The 24,254-nt window shown below is 42.8% G+C and overlaps 1 protein-coding gene across 2 annotated transcripts in view; it reads left to right on the top strand.

The window, feature by feature from the left end:
• map4k5 (mitogen-activated protein kinase kinase kinase kinase 5) overlaps positions 1-24,254 on the top strand; it is a 43,112-nt gene that overhangs the window by 16,217 nt on the left and 2,641 nt on the right. The window contains exons 8-33 of one of the 2 annotated variants that reach the window (XM_080012102.1): positions 1,491-1,533; positions 1,627-1,699; positions 2,316-2,447; positions 2,758-2,820; positions 2,927-3,008; positions 3,477-3,593; positions 5,259-5,337; positions 6,322-6,393; positions 7,423-7,481; positions 7,683-7,750; positions 9,888-9,932; positions 10,028-10,070; positions 10,420-10,636; positions 11,306-11,391; positions 11,812-11,853; positions 12,804-12,888; positions 13,061-13,140; positions 13,446-13,506; positions 16,033-16,147; positions 18,120-18,178; positions 18,516-18,619; positions 19,258-19,435; positions 19,851-19,922; positions 21,507-21,599; positions 21,970-22,040; positions 23,550-23,605. In XM_080012102.1, coding sequence (XP_079868228.1) covers positions 1,491-1,533; positions 1,627-1,699; positions 2,316-2,447; positions 2,758-2,820; positions 2,927-3,008; positions 3,477-3,593; positions 5,259-5,337; positions 6,322-6,393; positions 7,423-7,481; positions 7,683-7,750; positions 9,888-9,932; positions 10,028-10,070; positions 10,420-10,636; positions 11,306-11,391; positions 11,812-11,853; positions 12,804-12,888; positions 13,061-13,140; positions 13,446-13,506; positions 16,033-16,147; positions 18,120-18,178; positions 18,516-18,619; positions 19,258-19,435; positions 19,851-19,922; positions 21,507-21,599; positions 21,970-22,040; positions 23,550-23,605 — 2,195 coding nt within the window. The remainder of the gene's footprint in view (positions 1-1,490; positions 1,534-1,626; positions 1,700-2,315; positions 2,448-2,757; positions 2,821-2,926; positions 3,009-3,476; positions 3,594-5,258; positions 5,338-6,321; positions 6,394-7,422; positions 7,482-7,682; positions 7,751-9,887; positions 9,933-10,027; positions 10,071-10,419; positions 10,637-11,305; positions 11,392-11,811; positions 11,854-12,803; positions 12,889-13,060; positions 13,141-13,445; positions 13,507-16,032; positions 16,148-18,119; positions 18,179-18,515; positions 18,620-19,257; positions 19,436-19,850; positions 19,923-21,506; positions 21,600-21,969; positions 22,041-23,549; positions 23,606-24,254) is intronic. The other variant, XM_080012103.1, reaches the window with a different exon arrangement.

Here is a 24,254-nt window from a genome sequence, read left to right as displayed (position 1 = left end):
AATGACTTGTTTGTATTCATTTTATGTTTTCAGTTTCAATATTATATTAAACAGGTCTGCAGTGATCGTGGTGGTTGGCAACCTCTGCTCTAGCCCAATGGCATTGGGGGGGGGACACCCGTATGTTGGGGGGGGTTATAGTTATTTTATTGTTATGGGGTTAAAGTAATTTGTTTTTGTTTGATTGTTGGAATTTTGTTTGGCCAATAATATAATTATTAGACAGGTACTTACTGTATATCTTGTCTTTTCTCTCTACAAAGACCGGATACTGCAGACTTAAGTATCTTGGGGGGAAAAATGTGACATGAGAGAGAACAAGGGATCCGGGATCCGATAAAAGGAGGAAAAAGTGAGAGCTATTCTGGAACAATTGGCAGTGATGAATCAACATCACCGTAACTGTTGGTGTTGGCTCCACAAAGGAGTGGCGGGCCGACATTGTGACAATCTCACAGTCGTCAACTGGAGATGCAGGAAACGCGATGTGCTCACGGAGAACCACGTGCCCGCCGTCGTCGCTGGCAGCGTTCTGGAGGTTAAGCTGAACCCATGTTCACATGCGGTCCGTGTTCTCTGTGGCTGGTGTTATCGCATTAGGTCAGGGCTGGGCCTACTATCTGCGCTCTACACAGAGAGCACTTCCTGTTTCCTGTTACACCGGTGGACAGACCGTCAGTCACGGCCAACAGAAACAGTGACGGTAGACCTGCCATAACGCAGTGACACATGGGCTCGTTATTTTGGTATCGCAGATGAGTTAATAAGTAACATGTGGCATGGCAGGCCACCCATGTGGTTTTTTTTTGTTTTTTTTCAAATTATTGCTGCCAAATAGATTGATTTTGCAGCAGCTTTTCTCAAAACCTATGACATTGGTGCAGATTTGTGTGTATTTTTAAAATCGCAGGAATTTACAAAAACTGCAAGAAACCTTTTTTGTTTGTTCACCACACCCTATGAAAAAAAAGTAATGTCATCACCTTCACCACCATAAAATACGTTCCGCATATCACAGAGACACCTGGAAATATTTTAGTACTTTTATCTAAAAATATGAAGAAACCTTGGCTTGTTTCTCAGGGTTACAAAATGAAAAAGCTGTATTTTTCCATAGAGTCCAGTAATAACTGTTTAAAATAAACTTGAAATCAAACATATAAAATCAGCACTGTATTACAAGCTCTCACAAATATTGCGTAATATAAAGAGGGTTAGGGTAATGACCTGCACAGCAAAACGATCGGCTTGCTAAAGTAATGTAACATTCTTTGTTATTCCTCATAAATCACATTAGACTTTCTGACTCCATGTCCTATAAACTCAGTTAAAAAACAAAAAAAAAACACAGCGCTCCAATTGTTTTCATTTTGGAAATAAAGATACTCTGTTTTTACAACCCTCATGATATGCATATGCTTGAAGTGCTGAATGCAATGCTGGAGATGGAAGCATAACATGCATTGTTTGTATGTTTACCCTTTAAACAGGGCGCCAACATCCTGCTGACAGACAACGGCGATGTGAAGTTAGGTAAGCACTCGGTTGCATCTTAATTCCGGGGAAATTTAAAAACTGTGTGTCCTTGTTGCATAATCTGAAAAGCCCTGTCGCTCCTTCTTTCAGCTGACTTTGGAGTTGCGGCCAAAATCACTGCGACCATTGCCAAAAGGAAGTCCTTCATCGGAACACCTTATTGGTCAGTCTTTCACGCATTCACACATGAGATGTTAGGGAAAGGCCTGGGAAGGGTCGGCTGTGTTCTTCCACAAGTAGCTCACGGCCAGCAAATTAGGAGCTTAGTTTCTGATGGCTTATACCAAACAATCAGCTTTCCAAATATATATTTTTTTACTTTTCATGCTCTTACTTTTTAATCTTATTCTCAACAATGTTGGAGTTCGCCGCTCTACCGAATTTGTTTTTTCATTAATATTTCCACTCACACCACTCGGGAATAAGTGGTTAAGCAAACTTACGGGACCATAATAACGTAGCGCGAAAAAAGTGTGTTGCACTGTTTTGAAAAGGGTGGGATTTGGGCCTTCAGAATCTATGAACCAAATGAAACTGTCCAAATACAAAATAGTTGAATAACAATATCACAATAATGACAGGATTGTAAATATGAGGCGCAGTCGTGCTCCAAAGGTGCTGGCTAAGGAATTGGCTCACCACTGCACATCAACGTGCTCGGTAACAAATGAAAACTCAGACTTAGACATTTTGCCGATGGGGTTTTATGAGTTAAGGTTGTCTTCTTCCTCACCCTGTGTATCCCACTGCTGCAACTTATGGCCCCGCCCTATTTCCAGGATGGCTCCAGAGGTCGCGGCGGTAGAGAAGAATGGCGGCTACAACCAGCTTTGCGACATCTGGGCCGTCGGCATCACCTCCATTGAGCTGGCGGAGCTGCAGCCGCCAATGTTCGACCTCCACCCAATGAGGTGAAGTCTGGCTTCCTCAGACAAGATCATCTCCACCTCCCACGCAGCGCTGAGACGCACTTCCTGCTTTTGTGTTTCACTCGTGTTGCGCCGGTTTCTTTGATTAACTGAACTGGTTTAATCAAACGTGCGTTTCAGCTATTCTTAGCGCTCCTCTGCCGTATCACAGCACTCACACCGGGCACTTCAGCGTTTGTAATGTAGATTGATTTGGAAAGGAGTGTAAGCTTAATGCTTGACTGCACCTTTCAATGGTTTAAACTGCACAAGGAAACATTTATCTAAACGTGTCGTTGTTTTTGTTATGCAGGGCCTTGTTTTTGATGTCGAAGAGCAGCTTTCAGACTCCCAAGCTAAAAGATAAAACAAAATGGTAAGAGTGATCCTAGGAACCTGATCTCCAGTTACCGGAGTTGTTTTGCTCTTAAATGGCAATATTGGAGATGAGCGCACTGAAGCTGGATACACTCTTCCACCAGGTCTACGTCCTTCCACAACTTTGTGAAGGTGTCTCTGACCAAGAACCCAAAGAAGAGACCCACGGCAGAAAAGCTCCTATCAGTAATACATCTTCTCTCTGGCTTCCTTCTACCGAGTTCACAAATAGGAAGTTTACTGGAATCTTGTTTACTAGGCGATAGAAGATATACACGCCTGAGTGCATATTTTGAAGTTGTCCGTTCAGTCGTCCGCAGTAAATATTTCCTATTTAATAAATATTTTATCAGAATCACATTTGGCAACAGCAATTGCAGTAAACACAGCACAACGTAATGGCAACTTTTTTTTTTTTTTTTTACAATTTTACTATCATTTATTTTTGTGGCCATAATATGAATTGGGGTCACATCCGCTGGTAGGCTTCAGGATTATACTAGCTATTGATTGAAGAGTGAGAGATGGCCTTTGAGGTTTAGGTGTCAATGCATGTTTACGTAAGTACAAGCATAACATAAACACGGCTTTAGACGTAATGCTGGTATCTGTATGTGTGCAGGCCTGATTCTAACCTGCTTGTATTTGCTGCAGCATGTGTTTGTGGCCCAGACGGGGCTGACCAGGAGGCTCGCTGTGGACCTGCTGGATAAGATGAACAACCCAGACAACCACCAACACTTCAGCGAGGTGGATGATGATGACCTTGAGGTAATATCTCCACTGCTGATTCAGCCTGTCATATGGATAGATGGATATATAGGCGGATAGATAGATAGATATATACAGTATATAGATAGATAGATGGACATAAAGGTAGCAATTGAACAGTCAGTTCTTGAAGTTGATGTGTTGGAAGCAGGAAAAATGGGCAAGCATAAGGATCTAAACAACTTGGACAAGCGTAAGGATCTGAACGACTTTGACAACGGAGAAATTGTGAAGGCTAGACGACTGGGTCGGAGCATCTCCAAAACTTCCAGGACTTAAAGGATCAGCTGCTAACGTCTTGGTGCCAGATACCACAGGACACCAGATACCACAGGAGTCTGGTGGAGTCCATGCCTACACAATATTAGGGGGGGGGGTGTGTAAATCAATTGTAGATCATACTAGTCTATTTTTATGAGTTATTGTGTTTTTATATATTATCCATGTATTGCCTGTAACGCAATTCAAGGGTTCAAATGGAGAAGTGGAATAATTACAAATCTAACTCACAGCCTGAGAGTCAGGGAGCAAGCAATAAAGAAGGTCCAGAGTATTGATGGATTTAACAGAAAGGGAAACAATGTATGATTGATGTAAAATATGTGATGTCGCAGAAAATCCCACCAGACTCCTCTGCAGTAGCAGTAAACTCATACCACGGGTTAGCACAGCACTGAGCAATAAAGTGATTAAAGTTGTGTCATGCTGGATTGTTTTCATCCAGCGTGTTCCTGTGCTCTTCTGAGACCACTCATCCACCCCCCCACCCCTCCCCCGCTCCCTCTCCCCATCCGCATTAATATTCCAATGGCCTCTGACCGCATTAATGTTCTAGCTAGTGTTTGAACTAGTGCTCGGGGATATTGACAAAATCAAATATCACAACATCTTTTTTAATAATACTTGCTATTGATAATTTCATATTTTTTTTCCCAGAGTTCCATGACAATCATTAGTTATGTAATATTGATTAGTAACAGCTAGAACACTCAATGAAGTTCAGAAAACGGCATGACTTTCAGCCCTAAAGACAACATTTAACTATCGCGATATAGCCTGTGGTCGTGACCGGCTGGGGTGCATGACAACCCAGCTCATAATGTTCACCTTCCAAACACTTCTGGAGGTTGAATGCAGGTGGCACCATCAAGTACATGTTTTAAACCAGTGGTTCTCCGTGTGGGGTTCCAGGGATCGCCAGCGTGTTTCAAGAGGTTCCAGGGAGCCCCCAGCAAAATGATTAATAGTTCAACTTCACCATTATTGATTTTACGAAATGTTAGCGCCATTGGAGAATTTTAAATAATGAGTGTTTTCGCTGTTATATCCTATAGCTACACTATACGTTAAAGTAGAATATAACAAGGTATAGTCTAAAGTTTGGACCAAATCATATCTAACAAGACAAATCTTCTCAGATTGGGGTCCCAGTGTCAAAATCTTATCAAATCGAGTCTGGGGCCGAATACATATCATGTAGTGACCTTGATGTGAAACAAGGGTTGAGAATCACTGTTTTAAACAACACAAACATAGCAAATGACCCAAGGCCATGCTACTGTGTAATGTGGGGAAAAATTATCCATTCTGTTCCACAGTTATTAAGTGCATCTAATGTAGTTGTTATCTTTTAATCTCTGTGTGTTTTCTCTCTCTTCCCTCCAGCCCCTCTCTGCGGTCAGACACACCATCCGCTCCACCAACAAGAACACCAGAGCGGAGAGGACACGCTCTGAGATAAACTGTAAGTGAGCAGCCCGTTCCACACCCCGCCTGGCGGGAGGGGGGAAACCTCACGTAGGTGGTCCCGCCTGACTCAGTGCCGCCCGGCCTCTCAAATCCAACGGTGCGCCGCAGCTTTGCCCCGATTGGTCGGTTGTTTAAGTCAGCCGAGTAGCCGTCTCCAGTGGGATCGTCTTGTGGGTCATCTTAACTAATCCTGTAGTGCTGGCACCGTTCAAGTAGCCACCGTGTGGTAGCCTTCACCAAAAATAGCCCAGGGATCGAGAGAAAGTATCTGTGGAGCAGTCTACGATGGCCACTGTGCCGCACATTATGTCACCTCGTGTCTGGAAGTCACGCGAGGTGCGTATTCATACCGTAGATAAGGGCCTGTGGTGGGAGTGGATGTTTTTATTCAGGCAAGCGTTGTATTGTAAATAGTTATTGTTTCAACGGCTAAACATAAAAAAAAAAAAACAACATAAATCAAGATGAAATGACTGCGTGTTATACTTGGGTGAGAATGTTTGACAATTGAGTATTTCTTGTCCTCATAGTTATAGATTAAGTGTTTGTGTTTTGTAGGACTGGGTGATATGGGAAAAATAATTATCACTAATCCTAAAGAATCTTTAGATTCTTTTATAATACTGGATAACATTAAAATGCCATTGAACACCATTACCTTTGCCTGCAAAATTTTGCATCATGGTGTTCCAATCCCCTTATTCATGGCAATAAGCGACAACCACTGTGAAAGACAACAAACGATGATATGGAATTGTCACCCGGTCCTTTGTGTTGTTGGATGTGGCTGTAGGTAGTTGAATTGGATGTCTATCTGTGGCCGCCAGTGGATCCTCCTTAGCGTGTCCTCTTTGATGTGTTGTGTTTGTGCTTGTGTCGGCGTCCATGTTAGAGCTGTAATAGTGCCTCGGAGTGTTTTTTTGGATTTGTGTTTGTTTCTCTTTTTCACTGCCATGTCTGACTTTTCCCATACCTGAAGCAAACAATGGAACAGACCAGGGAAGGCCGTGCTCAAGCCCTAGCTTCTGTGAGGGACACGGGGGTGACCCAGGTCAGTGACAGTGTAGAGCCACAGGAAGCACACATAGTCCCCAAGATTAAGACGTAGTGATGTGTTTGTAAATAACAACATGAGAATGGTCCTCCCGCGGTCAGTTCATACGCATGTTGTGGCTCACTGGTCTCATCCCGACTAAAACGCTCTTCATGACGTCTGGGTTCCTGTCAGGCCGGCTAACATATACTTGTGGGGGTTTTCTTTTTGTTTGTTTGTTTTTTTACACACACAGTACAGTCATATAAATGGCTAATCTAATACTAACAATGAAGGCCTGTACATGAACCTGTGAAGAATTTAAAGGAAGTTTCTCAACCTCGCTGTGAAATCTCTGGCTTGTATGGTTGAATCATTACGTCCTGGTTGTGACTCAGTCGCTCCTTCATCGGTGGTGTGATTACTGCAAGTTCTCCATGTAGTTTCCAAATGATTATAAAATAATTTGGCTCTCTTAATTCCTAGACAAACGCCTTCTTTGTTAACGGAGCAAAACGATGAAGCTGATTAAGTGTTTGCTGGCGGGGTCGCTGAAGTTTGGTTTGAGGAGGTGATGTCAATACAGGATGCTGTAGCGAGGGCTCTGCTATTGGGGAAGATCAAGTGTTTGGCAGCGGTCGACCTCAAAGCTAAACTCTGAGGATTCTGGGTTTTGTCGCACATCCCTAATTGTATCCGTCACGTCAACATTTCCTCTGCATAGGCAGGTCCTGGCTAATGTCAGGTGTGGAGCTGTGCTTGTGTGTTTTTATTCTTTTATTTTTTTCTGTCTTAGTTATCTTCAGGCTCCAGAGCAAGCATTTAAATGTTTGCATAATAAATCAATAAAAAGACATTTGAAGACTTGGTATGGTGATCATGCTTTGTTTACTTGTTGTAAGTATTGTCCAACCCTTGACTAATACAGCAGAGTGCTTTCTGGGAATGGTTTCTAAGCCGTCTTGGGTACTAATGCCCTCTAGTGCCAAGGGTGTGTCATGGGGAGAGCAATGTTAATTTAAAACTTGTTCTTCCATTGATCAACAGTTGACAAGGTCCAGTTCGAACCTCCACTTCGCAAGGAAACCGAAGCACACTCTGAAATGGTGATCACTTTTTTTTCTCCATTATGTGCCAGATCGCCCTCTGTAGTATTTGTTTTTGTACAGTTTGTCGTTTCTTTTTCAGTTGGCCATTCCTCTCGTAGTTGCTATTTATTTTTTATCTTTTGTTTGCTATCTCTTTTCTGACTGAAAGAATGCACTTTTTCTTACTAAAAATTTTTTTCTGTGTATGGTTTTCCACAGGACGTGAGTAAAGAGAATGACTTCCCTTCCCCATGGAGTCCCTTTGCCGACGGAGGAATAACAACCAGGTAATCCATGGAAACAGTTGCCATGGAGATCACTTTGTCGTTTTATTTTCACCTGATTTTTGTCGTCTAAAATGTTGACGGAAAAACTGCATTTGAACATGTAAAGGTGGAAATGCCAGGATAGTGAATCTCCACAGGGTCCTATTTGATCTATGTTAAGGTCCAAATTGATCTCAAAGCATATTGTCTTAACCTGCGGCCTCCCATTTCTTGAATTCATTTTAGAGCTCATGTGTGTGTTGATGCATTTATTTGTTATTATGAACAACAGAAGACAAATCTTCAGTCTTACAGGACCACAGACCACAGTTTTCCTACATTATCAGATTTTCACCATAATTTCAAGAATGAATTAGTCTATTATCTCTGTGGTGACATCTAACTAGACCTGTCACATACTCTCCTGGAGAAAAAGAGATCCAGTTTATTGTTGGGGTTTTGTCTCAACAAAAAACATGGCAAATTCAGAGAGTCAAATGTTAAAATGAGGTGGTGAAATGGTAGAACACTTAAAATAACATTTTGCACAGAGGCCTCTCTACATTCATATTATAGTAAAAAAAATAGGTCTTAATTTCAGCATAAACCTTTTGTCTATTTATCTTTCTATTTATTTTGGTCAAAATGAGTCCAGTTCTTCTGCAACAGAGTCAACAGTTCTGATGTTGAAAACCCAAAAGGAACAGGAAAATGTGTCGAACCCCCGCTTCTACTTACGGTCTCTGATCGCAACCCCCCCTCTATCCACCAGCGCTGTCCTATCAAAGCATGACCCCACTCGCCCCCTCTTAATGCGCCGTTTTTGGAATGTGTGTTTTAACTGGCGCGGCCGTCTTCACTTGTCCGTGTGCTTTTGACTGTTGCTCTTGTTTCTTCTCCCACTTCTCTCTGTCCCCGTTGGGCTCTCTCACTCTGCGTGTCCCGTCAAGGAGCCTCCTCAAAAGCGTTGAGGACGAGTTGTTCCAACGGTAACACTAACTCTGTGTCCCGTGGTTTGCCATCATCCCCTACACCGCTGGTTGTTTGTGGCGGGGCTGGAAGTCATGATGAGGGGGGGTGTTTGCAGTGATGTGTGCTGCCCGCTGTTCCCATAAAACCCCTCCCTGGCATCCCTCCATCCCACCTCGTGCGGTGTGATGTAGCTATAGGGGCCCGCTGTGTGCCCGCGTAGTTTCAACAGTGTGACTGCGTGTTGGAAATTAATAAAAACATATGAGATATTGTGCAATATAACGCCATGTAGGGTTCTTATTTTATGGATAGGGTTTTAATCAAATCTGTTCAGCAGTTGAACCGCTAACAGATCTCTGGCAAAATAGGCAGTGTCATCCAAATAACCAGTGAGACCTACTCTATTTTTGACGTCTTTGATGGATTACTGAATAGTTCATGAAGCTCAATGAATTGCAGTTCTGTCTGCTTACATTGCTCTAGTCCCACTGCACATTGAGAAAGCATGTACTGTCATAAGTATAATCCACCGTAATTAAATTGAGATCAAGTTAGTTTGTTAATGATGAAGATTTGTAGATAGCGCTGTAATAGACAGATATAAACTTAAAGGAAAACTCTGGTGTTTTTTAACTCTGTTATTGGGAGTCAGTCCGAGTGAATCTTTTGAGTGATCCAGTATTGAGAGAATATTTTTAGCCGACTGCCGCCCTCCGAGCTGCACAGTGCTGTACACTGGGGCATGTCATGCAGTATTATCATTATTGTATTGTATCATAGTATTATATATTATCACGACCATGTGGTATTATTCAATTAAAAGCATTCTGATACCAGTCACTTGGGTTGACTCCCAATGATTGGAAACAATACGGTTTAGGTTAAACACTGGAGTTACCCTTTAATGGACGGATTTACATTGAGTGATGAGCACATGGTCTTGAGAGTGTAGAAAATAATCACAGATTTTCTGACTGATTGTATCGTTCTGCGTAGTGTCAAATAAATCAGGGTTTATATTTCATTCACCGTCGTAAATATCACAACATCATCGGCCCAAACCTCTTTTCCCAGATTCATGTCCCCTCTTTCTCTTTGGGTTAAGGTGTTCCTCATGAGCATCCAGGCCATACACCATCTGCCCTGAACTTAATTCACTGGTAATAACCCTCGTTCCTCCCCTTAGGGGACACATCGCCCATCTGGAAGACGCCTTTGAAGATGTAGAGCTGTAGGTGATGTTTCCTCATGGTCATACTGTCCATGGACATTCACTGCATCCAGTGCGTGTTTTTCCTCATGACCTTGAGTGCTTTGTCATTTCAGGTCAACTCTCAAACCTGGGGCCCCTCCTCCGCTACCTCCGAAGGTGAGATGACGCCTTACCGTAGGGATGTTATTAAGTGTGTCGTTGTAATAAACTGGCCTGGCCTTTAATTAACCTGTGAGGAGCTATATGCCTTTTCCTTTTTGGGGCCAAATGAATAATTACATAAACTAATATGAACCATTAAAGAAAACTGTTATCGAAAAAATCTATTACTACTATTGCTGTGAACGTTATCATAGAAAAAACACTCTGTTCTATTGTTTTCCAAGGCAAAGTAGGCCTTTGCATGCCAAAGTTATATGCTGTACGTTAAAGTAGTATCGTTGATAAAAAAACAAACAAAAAAAAAACCCTTGCTTCCCGCTGACATACATTGTACCCCCCTCAGCCACGGCTGAACAGCTCATCAGATGAGCTGGGCGTCAACGACGAGCAGTGTCTGACAGTGCGGAGGTTGAGGTTCCCAAACTCTGAGAACGGACCCAGCCAGGCGGCCCGCAGGCAGAGCACCCCGGAGCAGGGCAACAAGGTGGAGCATTCTGCCCCCGACTTCCTGTCCGCCAGCGTCAGCAGTCCAGGGCTCCTGTCCCACGCATCCGACCCTGGTATGCATCAGACAAACAAGCGACTCGGAATACTACGGCTGGGTTAAAAATAAAAAAGACTGTTCCTCTGATATGATTCACTTATATTGCTTCACTATCAGAATGGATTTGGAAAATTGTTATATTGCTACTTGGGAAGTTATGCAACTGTTTTTCATTGAAATGAAATACCACCAAAGTCACAAGTATTAGTCAGAATTGTGTTCCGTGAAATGGTTTTGCAATGCATGTTAAATGTTACACTGAAAAGTTGATAGCAATTCTTATTATATGTAAAATATCAATATATCGGTTCAGAATCGTTTTGTGGGCCATCTCATCAATATCTGATTGAGTCTAAATTGAGTCCAATTGTCAACCCTTGTATCGAGATTGCAGCCAACCATCCTGCCCAATACCCAGCCCTAATAAGAACACACACACACACACACACACACACACACACACACACACACACACACCTAACCCTATAGTTAATTTGTTAATTGTTAATTGTTGTTTATCTAAAAGAGCGTTTGCATGTGTTTACCTTTACAAGCTCTCCATAAACCTAAAACTAAAGGTAAGGCAGGCTGAACTCACTGTGTCTGTGAATCTGATGAAGAGCTTTTCTTTTTGTACCGAGACGTCTGCTCCTCCTGCCAGAGAACTAACTTCCACCTCCCACAGATAACGACTCAGACAGCAGCATCGACGGCGACAGTCCCAAGCCCAAACCCAACCGACCGCACCGGAAGGAGAAGAAGGAATTCCCTGTGAGTTTAATCGCCAGAGGGATTAAGTCTCCCATTTAGACCCAAATCGAGGCGGCCGCACTCATTTTGTTTGTTTTATTGGACAAATGTATAATCTGTAGTCTTATAAACCTTTTTAGTTTGTTTCTGGAGTCTGTGTTGGAGCCGCACTCTGAAACCTCTTTCTTTATTTTATTTTTTTTGTTTTTCCTCCTTCTATTCCAAGTCCAGACAATGACAGTTAAGGAGGATTTGGCATCCATTTATGCTGAATCTTAAACATAGTGTGGAATTTTTTCATTCGTATTTTTATTTTTTTCAACCACACTGGTGAGGGTGCAGCTGTTTTTTGGCAGACTTCAGTGCAAGCAAGTAAACATTGTTTTGGGTATTTGTTTACTTTATTCGTCCATCTCATCTGCGGTTTTTGTGTCTTCCTAGAAACCGGCTATCAACGGCCTGCCACCCACTCCTAAAGTCCTGGTGAGTGAATTCCACTGTACGACATAGGGATGTAACAGTATGAAATTTCACAGTACAGTATCTACCAAAAAACAGCGGTATATGGTATTTCACTGTATTATTTTTCACCCCCTTTATTTTTTGTATATTCAATGAATAAATAGTTTGTATTAAATTAGTTTGTTTGTTTGTTATTAGTTTGTAATAAAAAAAAAAAACACATGGTAAAGCCTCTGAGGCGGCACAACGCGGGAAGGCGCTTGTCGGCGCTCTCAAATTTACAGGAGAGGCAAAAATAAGTGACATGTATATCAAAATCAGACTTATTTGCAAAATTGAAGATGTAAACCTTCATTCACCTCACCTTATGTTGTAATAATCCATCCAATGACTAATTACATCTTCAATTTTGCAACATGAATTTATGAATTTATTTATGAATTTAATTTATGGGCACGTTATTATAGGGGAAGGCTTAGGGTTCAGAGCCGTGGTTGCTTGATACCACGTATACTGTTACACCCCCAGTATGACACCCTCCCACCCAGCTCAGTCACTCCTGCTTGAGTGCGTCTCATTGGATGGCCAGCGCTGAACTCTTGAGGCCTGAGTCCACAGTGCTTTGGCTCCTCTCTCTTTGTGGTTTCTGCGGTCGGACCCACAGCGTGGTCGTATCAAGGCTCACAAATGATCACACGTATTTGAGAAAGCAGTTTTTAAGTCCGTGAAAAGTCGTAGATATTCAGTTTTACAAATGTTAGGTCTTTCAAGTCATTAATTATTCTTACATTTGAATTATTAATTTCAACATAGAGTTCGATTTTATTTATTGATATATTTATTTTGCTATCCCCGTATCATCTTGAATACTCGCAATAATTGTGCGTACTGACAAAACTCGTGGCAGAACTTCGTTATAAAGCTGTATTTTTATTTGTAGTCAACTGCCGACTTGACTCGTTTCTTTGCAGATGGGAGCGTGCTTCTCCAAGGTGTTTGACGGCTGCCCGCTGAAAATCAACTGTGCCACGTCATGGATCCATCCAGACACCAAAGGTAAATAACGCAGCACATGCACGCAATCAGTTGTGTCCATCCATACACACACACACACACACACACACACACACACACACACATACACACACACACACACAGACGAGCCCTGATACGGTTTGTTGCTTGAATAACTCGACACTCTTTGGGGTTTCTGTTCTGTTTACCCCAGACCAGTACCTGATCTTTGGGACGGAGGTCGGCATCTACACCCTAAACTTAAATGAGCTGCATGAAGCCACCATGGAGCAAGTGAGAGATGTTACGCTTTACACAAACTATCACTTTGCTTTTACAGTTTCTATTTTCTACAGGTGAGTTACTTCAGAAGTAATAAACGATAAACAAGCTGTTTACTGGACATTGGAAATCCCCCTCTTGAGCTGTTCACTGATCACCACAAACTATTTCACAAGCCTGGTTTCCAACTCTGGAGAATTTAATGGCAGCCCTAATGTCTGATCATCTTATATTCCAGGTCGCTGAAACAACAGAAACTTTTATTTGTTTGTATTAAAACATAATCTAAAACATAAAATCCTGGAACTCCATTTCAGCTTTTCCCAAGGAAGTGCACGTGGCTGTACATTATCAACAATAACCTGATGTCCTTATCAGGTAAGTGACTCATCACGCTCACCTGCCGCACCATAACCTGCTGCTTCTTTTACCCCACAACCTCCTGAGGGCGAGGCATCGTACCCGCAGCCCTCAAATAGCGTGTTTGGTTTGGTTTGGTTTGGTTGTGCGTGTATTTCCGCCAGCGAGCCTCTTTGAAAAGCCCTGTGCTTGAGGCGCGGTGAGTCATGAACGACATATCAGCCTTCACAAGCTGCTCTTGCACCGGTAAGCCACTTGAACACATCAGCCCTTGTCTCGGTGATATGAGCACCTCGCCACCGCAAACGAAGGCTGCAAAAAAACACTCCTCTCAACATAATACGATTCTGATAATTGGCAACACAAAAACAAACCTCAAGACCTCAAAGTCTCATATTGAATGGTGGCAAACTGGTATTCCCCGACAGAAAACCTGCATCCGGTGTTTGTGCACTTGCCTTCTGTCTGGCGTTTAGCGCCCCCTGAGAGTGAAGGCTTGTTTTGTCATCTGGACACCAGCGGCATGCGGGGTTTACTTAGTGTGAGGTTGACTTTGGGTTTTTACCTTCAGCCGTTTGCCCCTCCGTGCACTTAACCTCTGTTCTCTCCTCCTTTCTCCTTGGACACTGTCCATCCTGCTCTCGTCTGGCTTGATTTGATATTCTACTAACCTGCTTCATCAGAAGGTAATCATGCTTCCCATCGTCACCACAACTCTGTTTTTACCCTACATCACGTCTTAACATTTCTAAACATTCACAGTCAATGCTGGGAACGTTCAGCAGTCAACTCTGTTCTGTGACGGAATAACATATTTACTCATTTCATTACCTGCTTTGATATTTCTTTTTAATTCTGAAATACATTTTTTGGACAAATATATTACCGTCAGAATCCTTTTTTTTATTTATTTTTTATATATATATATATATATATATATATATATATATATATATATATATATATATATATATATATATACACACACTCACAAAAAGTTAGGGATATTTGGCTTTCGGGTGACATTTATGGAAAATGTAAAAAGTTCACGCTACAGTGATATTATATGATGAAAGTAGGGCATTTAAGTAGAAGCATGCAATGGTGATTTCCTCATCTCAAACAATTTATTGAAACAAAAGACAACAACAGTGGTGGGTTTACCACAACAAAAAATGTCAATGTCTCAATAACTTGTCATGTGCCCTTGAGCATCAATCACAGCTTGACAACGACGTCTCATGCTGTTCACAAGTCGACTTATTGTCTGCTGAGGCCTGGCCCCACTTTTCTTGAAGGGGGCCCTCAGGTCATTGAGGTTCTGGGGCACAGAGTGACGAGCCTCTACACAGACACTCAGCTGATCCCATAGGTTTTCTATGGGATTCAGGTCTGGAGAAAGTGCAGACCACTCCATTTGAGGTGCCCCAGTCTCCAGCAGCCGTTCCCTAATGATGCCACCTCCATGAGCTGGAGCATTGTCCTCCATGAAGATGAAATGAGGCCTGTGTTGTTCATGCAGGGGCACAATGACTGGATTAATGATGTTATTCAGGTAGTATGGGCTTGTCACTGTACCATTCACAAAGTGTAGGGCAGTTCTGTATTGACTAGACACACCTGCCCACACTGTAAGACCACCACCACCAAAGGCTTGTCTAGTGACAACAGTGGCTGATGCATAGCGCTCTACTTGATCTCCATCATTTCTGCTCAACGTGAATCGACTTCAGAGATCACAGAACAGCACTGAGGCCACTGGTCCCTCGTCCGGCATAAATGCTCCCTGGCCCATGCAAGACGATGATGCCTGTGCCTGGTGGTGTGGTCAGGTACCCTTGCAGGTGGTCTGGCACGCAGACCACGCTGATGGAAACGGTTTCGAATGGTCTGACTTGACACTCGGTGCCCCTCACCTCCCTTAAATGTGACTGGAGTTGAGTGGCATCATCATCCGGTTCCGCAGGGCACTGTTCACAATGAAGCGCTCATCAGTGTTGGATGTGGCCAAAGGACATCCTCTTCTGTGCCTTTCTGTGACCCTTCCAGTCTCTGTATCTCTGTTGCAACCTGCTGATGACACTCTGTGACACTCTAAGCTCAGTGGCCACTTCCTCTGAGAACATCCTGTTTGAAGCCTCGCAAGGCGAGGTACTGTTGATCAGTTGTTAGGCGTCGTCTTGGTCTCATGATGTCAAAATGTGAACAGCATGATGAAGAGGACTTTAAATACCAATTCTAATTGAACCAGGAAATGTATTGGTCGATTCATGGATCAAACATCTGTTGTGAATTTTGCCGTTCAGCTCCTTGTTAGAGAACAGCAAGTTGTGCAAAAAGTACTGAAACATTGAACAGTTGGACATGTGCATTCAGAAGTTTAGAGAAGGTCATTGAAGTTCACCTGTCAAGGTTATAGTGCATTTTAGGTTCATCCTGAAATTTCACCCGAAAGCCGAATATCCCTAACTTTTTGTGAGTAGTGTGTGGTTAAAATGGTTAAAATTCTGAATGATCTCGGCCATCTCATGATTCCTTCCCCAGGAAAGAACTTCCAGCTCTACTCCCACAACCTCATCGGGCTGTTTGAGCAGCTGAAGAAGCCGGGCCTGGCAGCTCAGTTCCAGACGCACCGCTTCCCCGACAGGATCCTGCCCAGGTCTCTCCTCGTTCAAACGTGGCTTCACATTTTATTCTATTTTTATTTTAACATTTTATTGTCACGCAAATAATTTCTGCAAATCATAGTTCAATACCAATTTCAATTATATAAAGGTCAGATAACACACAAGAACAAATTAAATGCATATAATCACATCCCCACCCTCCTGAAACAGATGTACTTCAATAAATATAAATAATTAAAATAAGCCTTTCTATCAAATAAAGAGGAGGTGAAAACATAGAGATTCTCTCCAAAATAAGCACACATTCAAACCTCTAGTACCGTGCGCCTCAAACCACTCACTTCGCAGTTATTTACTTATTATTTTTAGTTCTAAATACTGCCACGACTCCTGGAAAACCTTGGTGATGTAGTGTTCCAATCATGGGAAAGTTATGAAATATCACAAAATTGCCCAAAAAAGTCCTGGAAAACAAGCGTTGTCCTGGAAAAACCTATTCAATGTGCAACAGTATCTTCTTTTGCGTTTTAGGATGAATATTTATATAATACTATATTAAAATATGGAGTTTAAACTTTTGGAACCCTCCGTCAGCTTTAAGGTGTTTTGGATGATGAGACTTCTTCTAAGGTTTAAGTTGGCATTTATATATAAAAATATATATATATATATATAAATTTTTTAAGAGTGGGAACCCTGAACCACACTGTGGTGTGTGTGTTACGGGGGAGTCTCACTGTAAGAGAGCGACAGGTGAGCAACACTGCAGCTTTTCAAGCGTCCGTCAATGCATTTATTCACCTACACCTGAGTTACCTCAGAGCCAAGTCTCTCCCCTGGTGTACCGCAGTCACGCTCCACCCATCACCAGCCGCTACGGCTCAAGTTTTTAACCTTTATTGAAGGTCAAACGACAACACTCACTCTTCTTCTCCGAGGCCCCACTCCAGCCTCATGTGGCTGGGTGTTCTGTATCCACAGCTGGCAGCTATCTGGAAATACCAGCTTTTATAGTTTCAGCCGCTTGGCTTCGACTGTGTGTCTTGTATTGAGACGACACGCGAAATGAAGTTGTAAATTATCCAGAGTAGGGATGTAAAGATCCTTGTTTCACTGCCAATTCCGATTCTGAGTTGGTATCAGCCAAAATCAGGTACCGTTTAGCTCCATTGCTTTTACTGTACGGTATATACAGTACGGTATATACTGTATGTATTCATATGTCGTATAGACTTTGACTTAGAGCAGTCCTACCCCTATATGCACCTACTGTATAGTAGGTGCGTTTGTTTTTTTGTTTCTTTTTTTACGAGAAGAGAGAGGGGAGGGCTCAGTATTACCGCTTTAGAAACTAACGTTATATTATTTTGCGCTATGGGCGCTTCATATCCAGGTCAGTTCACACCCCTGTGAGTATATAAACGAGAAACCGATACCGTTTCAAAAGTATCGGCTTGGCACCGGAATCGGGTGGGGGAAAAAAACCTCAAACGATGCCCAACCCGACTTAATAAATTGCTTACATCCCACTCATACATATTTGGACAGGGTTCCCTTAAAGAAACGTTATCGCACGTGCACAATTGTATTTATAAATGTATTTGTTTTTGCACCTCCGCTGATACAGCTCCATTCCATTGGAAACACTGTAGAGACTTGTAACCCTGTTACCCTCGACGATTAATAAAGTTTTATTTTATCATATGCGTCCAAAAAATATCAATCAATTGTTTTTGCCTTAATATCTGACATTTGATATGCATCTGTGTATCAGATGTTTGTATTGGGGGTGTTCTCCAAAACTGATACCTTATTTTAGGCTGGTATCAGATAACACTGCATCCCTCGTCCAGGGCATCTTTCTCTAATGCTAAATTAAAACAAATAAAATGGAGTCGGGGGAAGTTGGAGCCAAAAAGCACAAGCTCTGGCTTGCTCCTCTGTCGCTGTGCGTCATCAGCTCCTTGGACTGTGGTCACAACTTGACTGTTTCTCTGTCCACAGGAGATTTGCCCTGACGACAAAGATCCCCGACACAAAGGGCTGCCACAAGTGCTGTATTGGTGAGTCCCCCCCCAGGGAAAAAAAAACAAAAAAAAAACACTGGCTTCTCCGGCTGGTTAAACCCAGTCAGCTCCTATTAGGCTGTGTCACTGAAGAGAGAACAAGCCATGGTTACTCTCCCTTTGCTCTGGGATGGCTTCTCTTTTCAACACTTACTTTTCTTTTTTATTTTAGTAGTACTATTGGTGTTGTTATTATTATTATTATTATTATTATTTTATTGCCTTATTCTAATATAAAGCCGTTTGAGCTGCATGTTGTTTATGAAAGGTGCAATACAAATAAAGATTATTATTATTATTTTATTATGATTATTTGATATTCTGTGTTTCCTAGTAAGGAACCCCTACACAGGCCACAAGTACCTGTGTGGAGCATTGCAGTCTGGGATCGTTTTGCTGCAGTGGTATGAGCCCATGCAGAGGTTTATGCTCATCAAGGTCAGTTTTGTGGGCTTTTTTGTTTTTTTTAGTTTTGCCCAAAAACTACTAACCAACATGACACCAGCATAACACCTCAGTTTGCCCTCAGTAGTTATTTCTACATATTTTAGCTGCGAGGCTATTCTTAGACCGCTAACTATCGTCTGTTGTTTTGAAATTTAGGCATCAAGGAAAGATTTTGGAGCCAAATAAAATAAGAGAAAAGGCCAAATACGTCTTCACTGTGACTCTCATATTTCAGACTTGCAACTTTTTCCATTTTCACGGGAATGGAATTTTATTTCAATAGCATATGCCACCAGCACTGTAAAGCCCCGCATAGTTTTTAACAATATAACATCAATTATATTTCCACATCTTACAAATCTGACAATTTTCCATCCTTTGACTCTAACCATTTAAAGTATGAGTGCTGCAATCCAGTGGTTCTCAACTCCAGTCCTCAGAACCCAAAATACTGCTCAATTTAATTTGAACTTTGCAGAGAGGATTGGTTTAGACCCGGTACTCCATGTATCTCCACTGTCTCAGTTGATCTTTGCAGTTCCAGTATTTCTTTACTTGGGAGGTTGTGATTACGAGTTTGTGAGTGAGCTTGAAAGCAGCATTAGATCTGGCCTCCATTCCCGTTGCAGCACTTTGACTTCCCGCTGCCCAGCCCGCTGAAGGTGTTCGAGATGCTGGTGGTCCCGGAGCAGGAGTACCCCATGGTGTGTGTGGCCGTCAGCCAGGGCTCGGAGCCCAGCCAGGTGGTCCGCTTCGAGACCATCAACCTCAACTCCTGCTCCTCCTGGTTTACCGAGATGGGAACAAGTAAGTCAGGGAGACACCGAGGGGAAGGAAGGAGGGAGGGAAAGGAAATAAGGGAGAGGGGAAGGGATGGGAGGGAGGGAGAGAGTGAAAGGAATTACAGGAAATAAAAGAAGTGAAAACTAAGGAAGGAAGGGAAGATATATGAAGGAACAGAAATTGGAAAGGGAATATGAAGGAAGGGAGATGGGAGGAAACATGGAGGATGGAAGCGAAGGAAGGAAGTCAAAAGAAACTATACAGAACAAATTGATGAAAGCAATATATTTCTGGACAAAGAGTCAGATGTAGACAAGGGAATGTTGACTGTATAGTGGAGGGGGCGGAGTCTCTTGGACTGAGTGTGTGTGTGTGTGTGTGTGTGTGTGTGTCTGTGTGTGTGTGTGTGTGTGTGTGTGTGTGCGTGTGCGCGCTCTAGCTGCCAACCAGCAGGTGGATGCCATTCACGTCACCCAGCTGGAGAGAGACACGGTGCTGGTGTGTTTAGACCGTGAGTATCTCACGAGAACCGTCGTACTCAAGTCCGTCGGTATATTCCTCCAAATACTTGCATACTTGGCAAAGAATTTGAGAATCAATCATAAGTAATGTGAGTTTGATGACCCAGCAGCTCAAGGCATTCGTTGTTGATTTCACTCAGCTGGAACGGCCAAGTAATTTTCTATAATGGGATTACATTACTCTATGTAAATACCGTCATCATGAGAAGATTCCTGAAGACCCACGTGTGTCTGAAAGTGTATACCAGCTGTTCATGTTTTAGAACCCATCTCATTTACTTGAGTAAAAATACATTTTTCATCGCTGCCAGTGGTTACATTATAGTAAAGAATAGAACATAAACATTGGGGGTGTCACAATTCCATTTGACTCTCGATTTTAAGGTTTCAATTTTCAACTGAAACTGTCAGCTGTCACTCAGCACTGACAGCTGACATTGCCATGTCAGAAAAACACTTGGTTTTCAATAAATAACTTTTATTTGAACATTTAAAATGATAAATAATAACAAAAATAAGAGAATATTTAAACAACACACCTAAGCAGTTAAAGAGCTTCAGCAAAACTAGACTTTAGAATCGTAAACAATAATTTACTTATTACACTACTTTTAAGTTACTCACCAATATAAGCGCAGAAAAACGGATGCTATTTTTGCCGGAGGTGAATGCTGGTAGTAAAATGAAATTTAATGCCTGCAGCTTCGATCAGAGCCATCTTTTCTCCAAACAAAGCAAATAAAAACTGTAGATGTGTTTCATTTACTCCGTTTCCTGCTGCTGCCCTGCTGTGGAGCAGATGGCAGATCGCTCCTGAAGAAATCCCGCCCGTGTTGTCACGGTCCAGTGGCAAATACGGGGTATCCAGTTGGGAACCTCCCAGTTGGGAGCCTTAACTAGAGGACATTCCGCCGGTGATGGTCGGGTTCGTTTCCCACTTTCATCGCCACAGCTGTGGAATTAGTGGACATTCGGTTCAGGCACACTCTCCCGTGTACACACACGCCGAAGCGGACTTTGCACACCGTTACCGGGAATATTTCTCTCTAATGTGCGTTCACCGTGCAATAAGCTGGATGAACTTACAGTATATTGGACTTAATTGTTTTTCTTCTTTGTTTTTTTGTGTGTAATATTCTAATTCTATTCTAATTTTGTGCCTGCAGCCCTTGCTCCAGGTTGGGAGGGTACCGCTTGCGTTGAGGGATGCGGCGCAGTGGATCCCTCCGTGGAGCCGACTGCAGCTCGTCAACTCCAAGTCGGTTTCAGAGCCGGGAGCTGCAGTCGACTCCGTGGAGGGCCCGGCGAAAGCACACCGCATTTGTTGGTGGTATGGCAGCCATGTCGGACAATATTACCCGCAGAAATAGGGGGAGAATCGCGAACCTGATTGTGATTTCGAACTTCGAAATCGAACGCTCATTTTGATCAATTTTTAATTTCTAAATCGTGATCGTGACACCCCCAGTAAACATAGTTACGTAACTGGTTTGGAGACTCGTATCAGTATGTCCCAGCCCAGCTCTTCCATGCAGCTGTGCAACTTTTATTATTCCTCTTTTATTTTTCCTCAGAGAATTTGAAGATCGTCAACCTCCAGGGAAAACTCAAGTCCAACAAAAAGCTGGCTTCTGAGCTCAGCTTTGACTTCTGCATTGGATCCGTTGGTAAGATTTTTCATGTGGATTCACTGTTTGGAGATAAATCCTGTGTCCTGGATGTGTGAGAAATGACAACTACATAAAATATGAAAATAAAACAAAAGTTTTTGCAATAAATAAGTAGATGGATATCTTTTTTTTTTTTTTTCTTCTTTTTTTAAACTGGTCCTGCTTTCAACTGCATTCTGTTTGAACCATTTTGCCTGTAAGCCTGCTGTTCTTGATAGAGAAGCACAATCAAGTGTGTCTTTGTCAGCCGTCCCCAGACAGAGTCTGTGAAAGTGTTTTGTTTTCACTTGCTATTTAAATGAATGGACGAGGGCCTAATCACATTTTCTTCCTCCACAACACGCCTGGTGCTGCTTCTCCACCACAGTGTGCCTTCAGGACAGCGTCCTGGCCTTCTGGAAGCACGGCATGCAGGGGAAGAGCTTCAAGTCCAACGAGGTAAGGGACTCGTTCCCCTCAGGTGGCGAAGAAAGTTAAAATTCAGTTTGGCTACAAAATCCCTACTATTTTATCACCTATCTGTGAAAATGTTTATATATATATATATATATATATATATATATATATATATATATATATATATATATATATATATATATATATATATATATTTTTTTTTTTTTTTTTTTTTTAATTATTATAATTATTATTTTTTTTAACAACAACTTAGTGTATTGGATATTCTGATGCGAAAAGTGAATCAGAAAACCTTTTTTATTGGTTTATTGGTAACCCTTGGAATAGCGTTTAGTAGCAGAGTATCATGCTGGTGCCAGAAACACCCGTTGCCCTGACAGGTGTAGTTGCTCCGTCAGGGCGCAACCTCTGAATGCGCCGTCTTTCGCCGCCCTTGAATGAGGCCGTGTTTGTTCTACACGCCAACAAACGCCGTTGGCCCTTGTCAACATTGACTCGGCGTGCCGTCTGTTTACACGCATGGCTATGAGCCCTAGATGAGCAGGGGATATTACCGCCCTCCCGTCTCGCTGCTTCCAGACAAAGTGTCTCTGTATCGGCCAGAGGTAATGAATGTGTCCGCCTTTCACGGGGGAGGGGTTTCATGTCAACCCGATCACGAGGCGCGGGGGGCCTTGCCGCCCAACAACAATGTCCTGGCGATGGTGGGGAGGTGAAGCGTCCCTCTTGTATGAAACGTGACACGGGTCTTTTCAAGGTGCGTCCTGTCAGCCTTGAAACCCCGCAGGACTGGGGGGATGCAGCAGTCTTATCGGTCCCCGAAATGTCAGTGCCATGCAAAATTGATGCTCAATCATAAATGGAACCTTGCGGCGCTAAATTATTCAGCGTTTGCCTCGTTATGATTCTTTTGAAAAGCCGAGACGTTGGGCCTGTTGATCCGTGCTCCCCCGAACACCCGCGGCCTGGTGCCGCTCGGGACTCGAGGCGGATCGGGTCTCCCCTGAGGACGGGAGCTGACGCCCGCAGCAGGTGTCATGCCTGGAACGTCTCACCTTCTGTGGACGAGCGGGTCCTGAGGTGGCGGTGGGGGTGTGGGAGGGTGGGGCGTCTGCTGTCAGGTGTGTGGTTCAGATTGTGTGTTACCTGCAGGGGTGAGCCCCCGGAGTCCGCAAAAATCATATATGGACGCATATATATATTTGCTTCCCAATGTTTCATACTACAATCTGTTTTGCTTGATAATCCAATTTGAGTCCAATTACAAATGTTTATGCCCTAAAATGGATGACCGTGGGGTTTTTATAATCGTAGTGATGAGCAGGGAAATGGCCAGAGCATTGCACTAAACTGCCTTTTAGGACAGGATGTATGTTTTTTTTAATATTGGATTTTTAAAAAGTATGAAGGTAAACTGGCGACGGGGGTGAAAACGAGAGAGGTCTGGTTCCGTTTGGGGTCGTGTAGGGGAAGACAACGTCGTCGTAGCTCCCGAGGCTTCCTTTAGCGTCGTTTCTTTTTCACCCACAGGTCACCCAGGAGATTTCTGATCCCAGCAGAGTCTTCCGCCTCCTTGGATCTGACAGGTGAGGAATAATAATAATAATTATAACATAAAAAAGCACCTTTCATGCACGACATGCAGCTCAAAGTGCTTTCCATGAAAGAAGGCCAACAAGTACTAACAATTAAAGCAAAGCAAAAATGCATTTCCAAAGTAGAATAATGAAAGAATGAAAAAAATGAAAAAGCAACGTAAGAATAAGCGAATAAAAGTAAATATACAAAGTTGCATTAAAAGGAGAAAAAAAATAATAATCAAACACGCAAAATGCATTTAATAAAAAGGTAAATATTATACTCTCTTTCAGATTTGAGGTCATTAATTGAGACGTGGAGGGATCGCAATTCTTTTCTATTATTAAAGAACGTTGGATTTTAAGACATCGGTCCAACGTCGGGCACAGTCCTTTAAAGACGCGGGTGTGTTTCATCTCATAAAACTCATGGGATTCAATCGATCGGAAAAAAATAATTAAAATGAAAAACACGCTCCACGGGGGTGTCAGGCGTGTGAGGAGCGCTTCCCCTTGTTTGCCTGCTGCGCCGTAATCGCCCGTGGCGAGCGGGCCCCGCGGTGAGCGTCCTCCCACGGGCTTTTCTGTTTTCACATCACCTGGAAGCTCCTCTCCCCGGGGGCCGGGGCCCCGTCCACAGCCCCCCCCCCCCGCCCCA

This window comes from Zeus faber (assembly GCF_960531495.2).
Source record: "Zeus faber genome assembly, chromosome: 13".
Taxonomy (NCBI): domain Eukaryota; kingdom Metazoa; phylum Chordata; class Actinopteri; order Zeiformes; family Zeidae; genus Zeus; species Zeus faber.
This window is presented reverse-complemented; position numbering and strand designations above follow the sequence as displayed.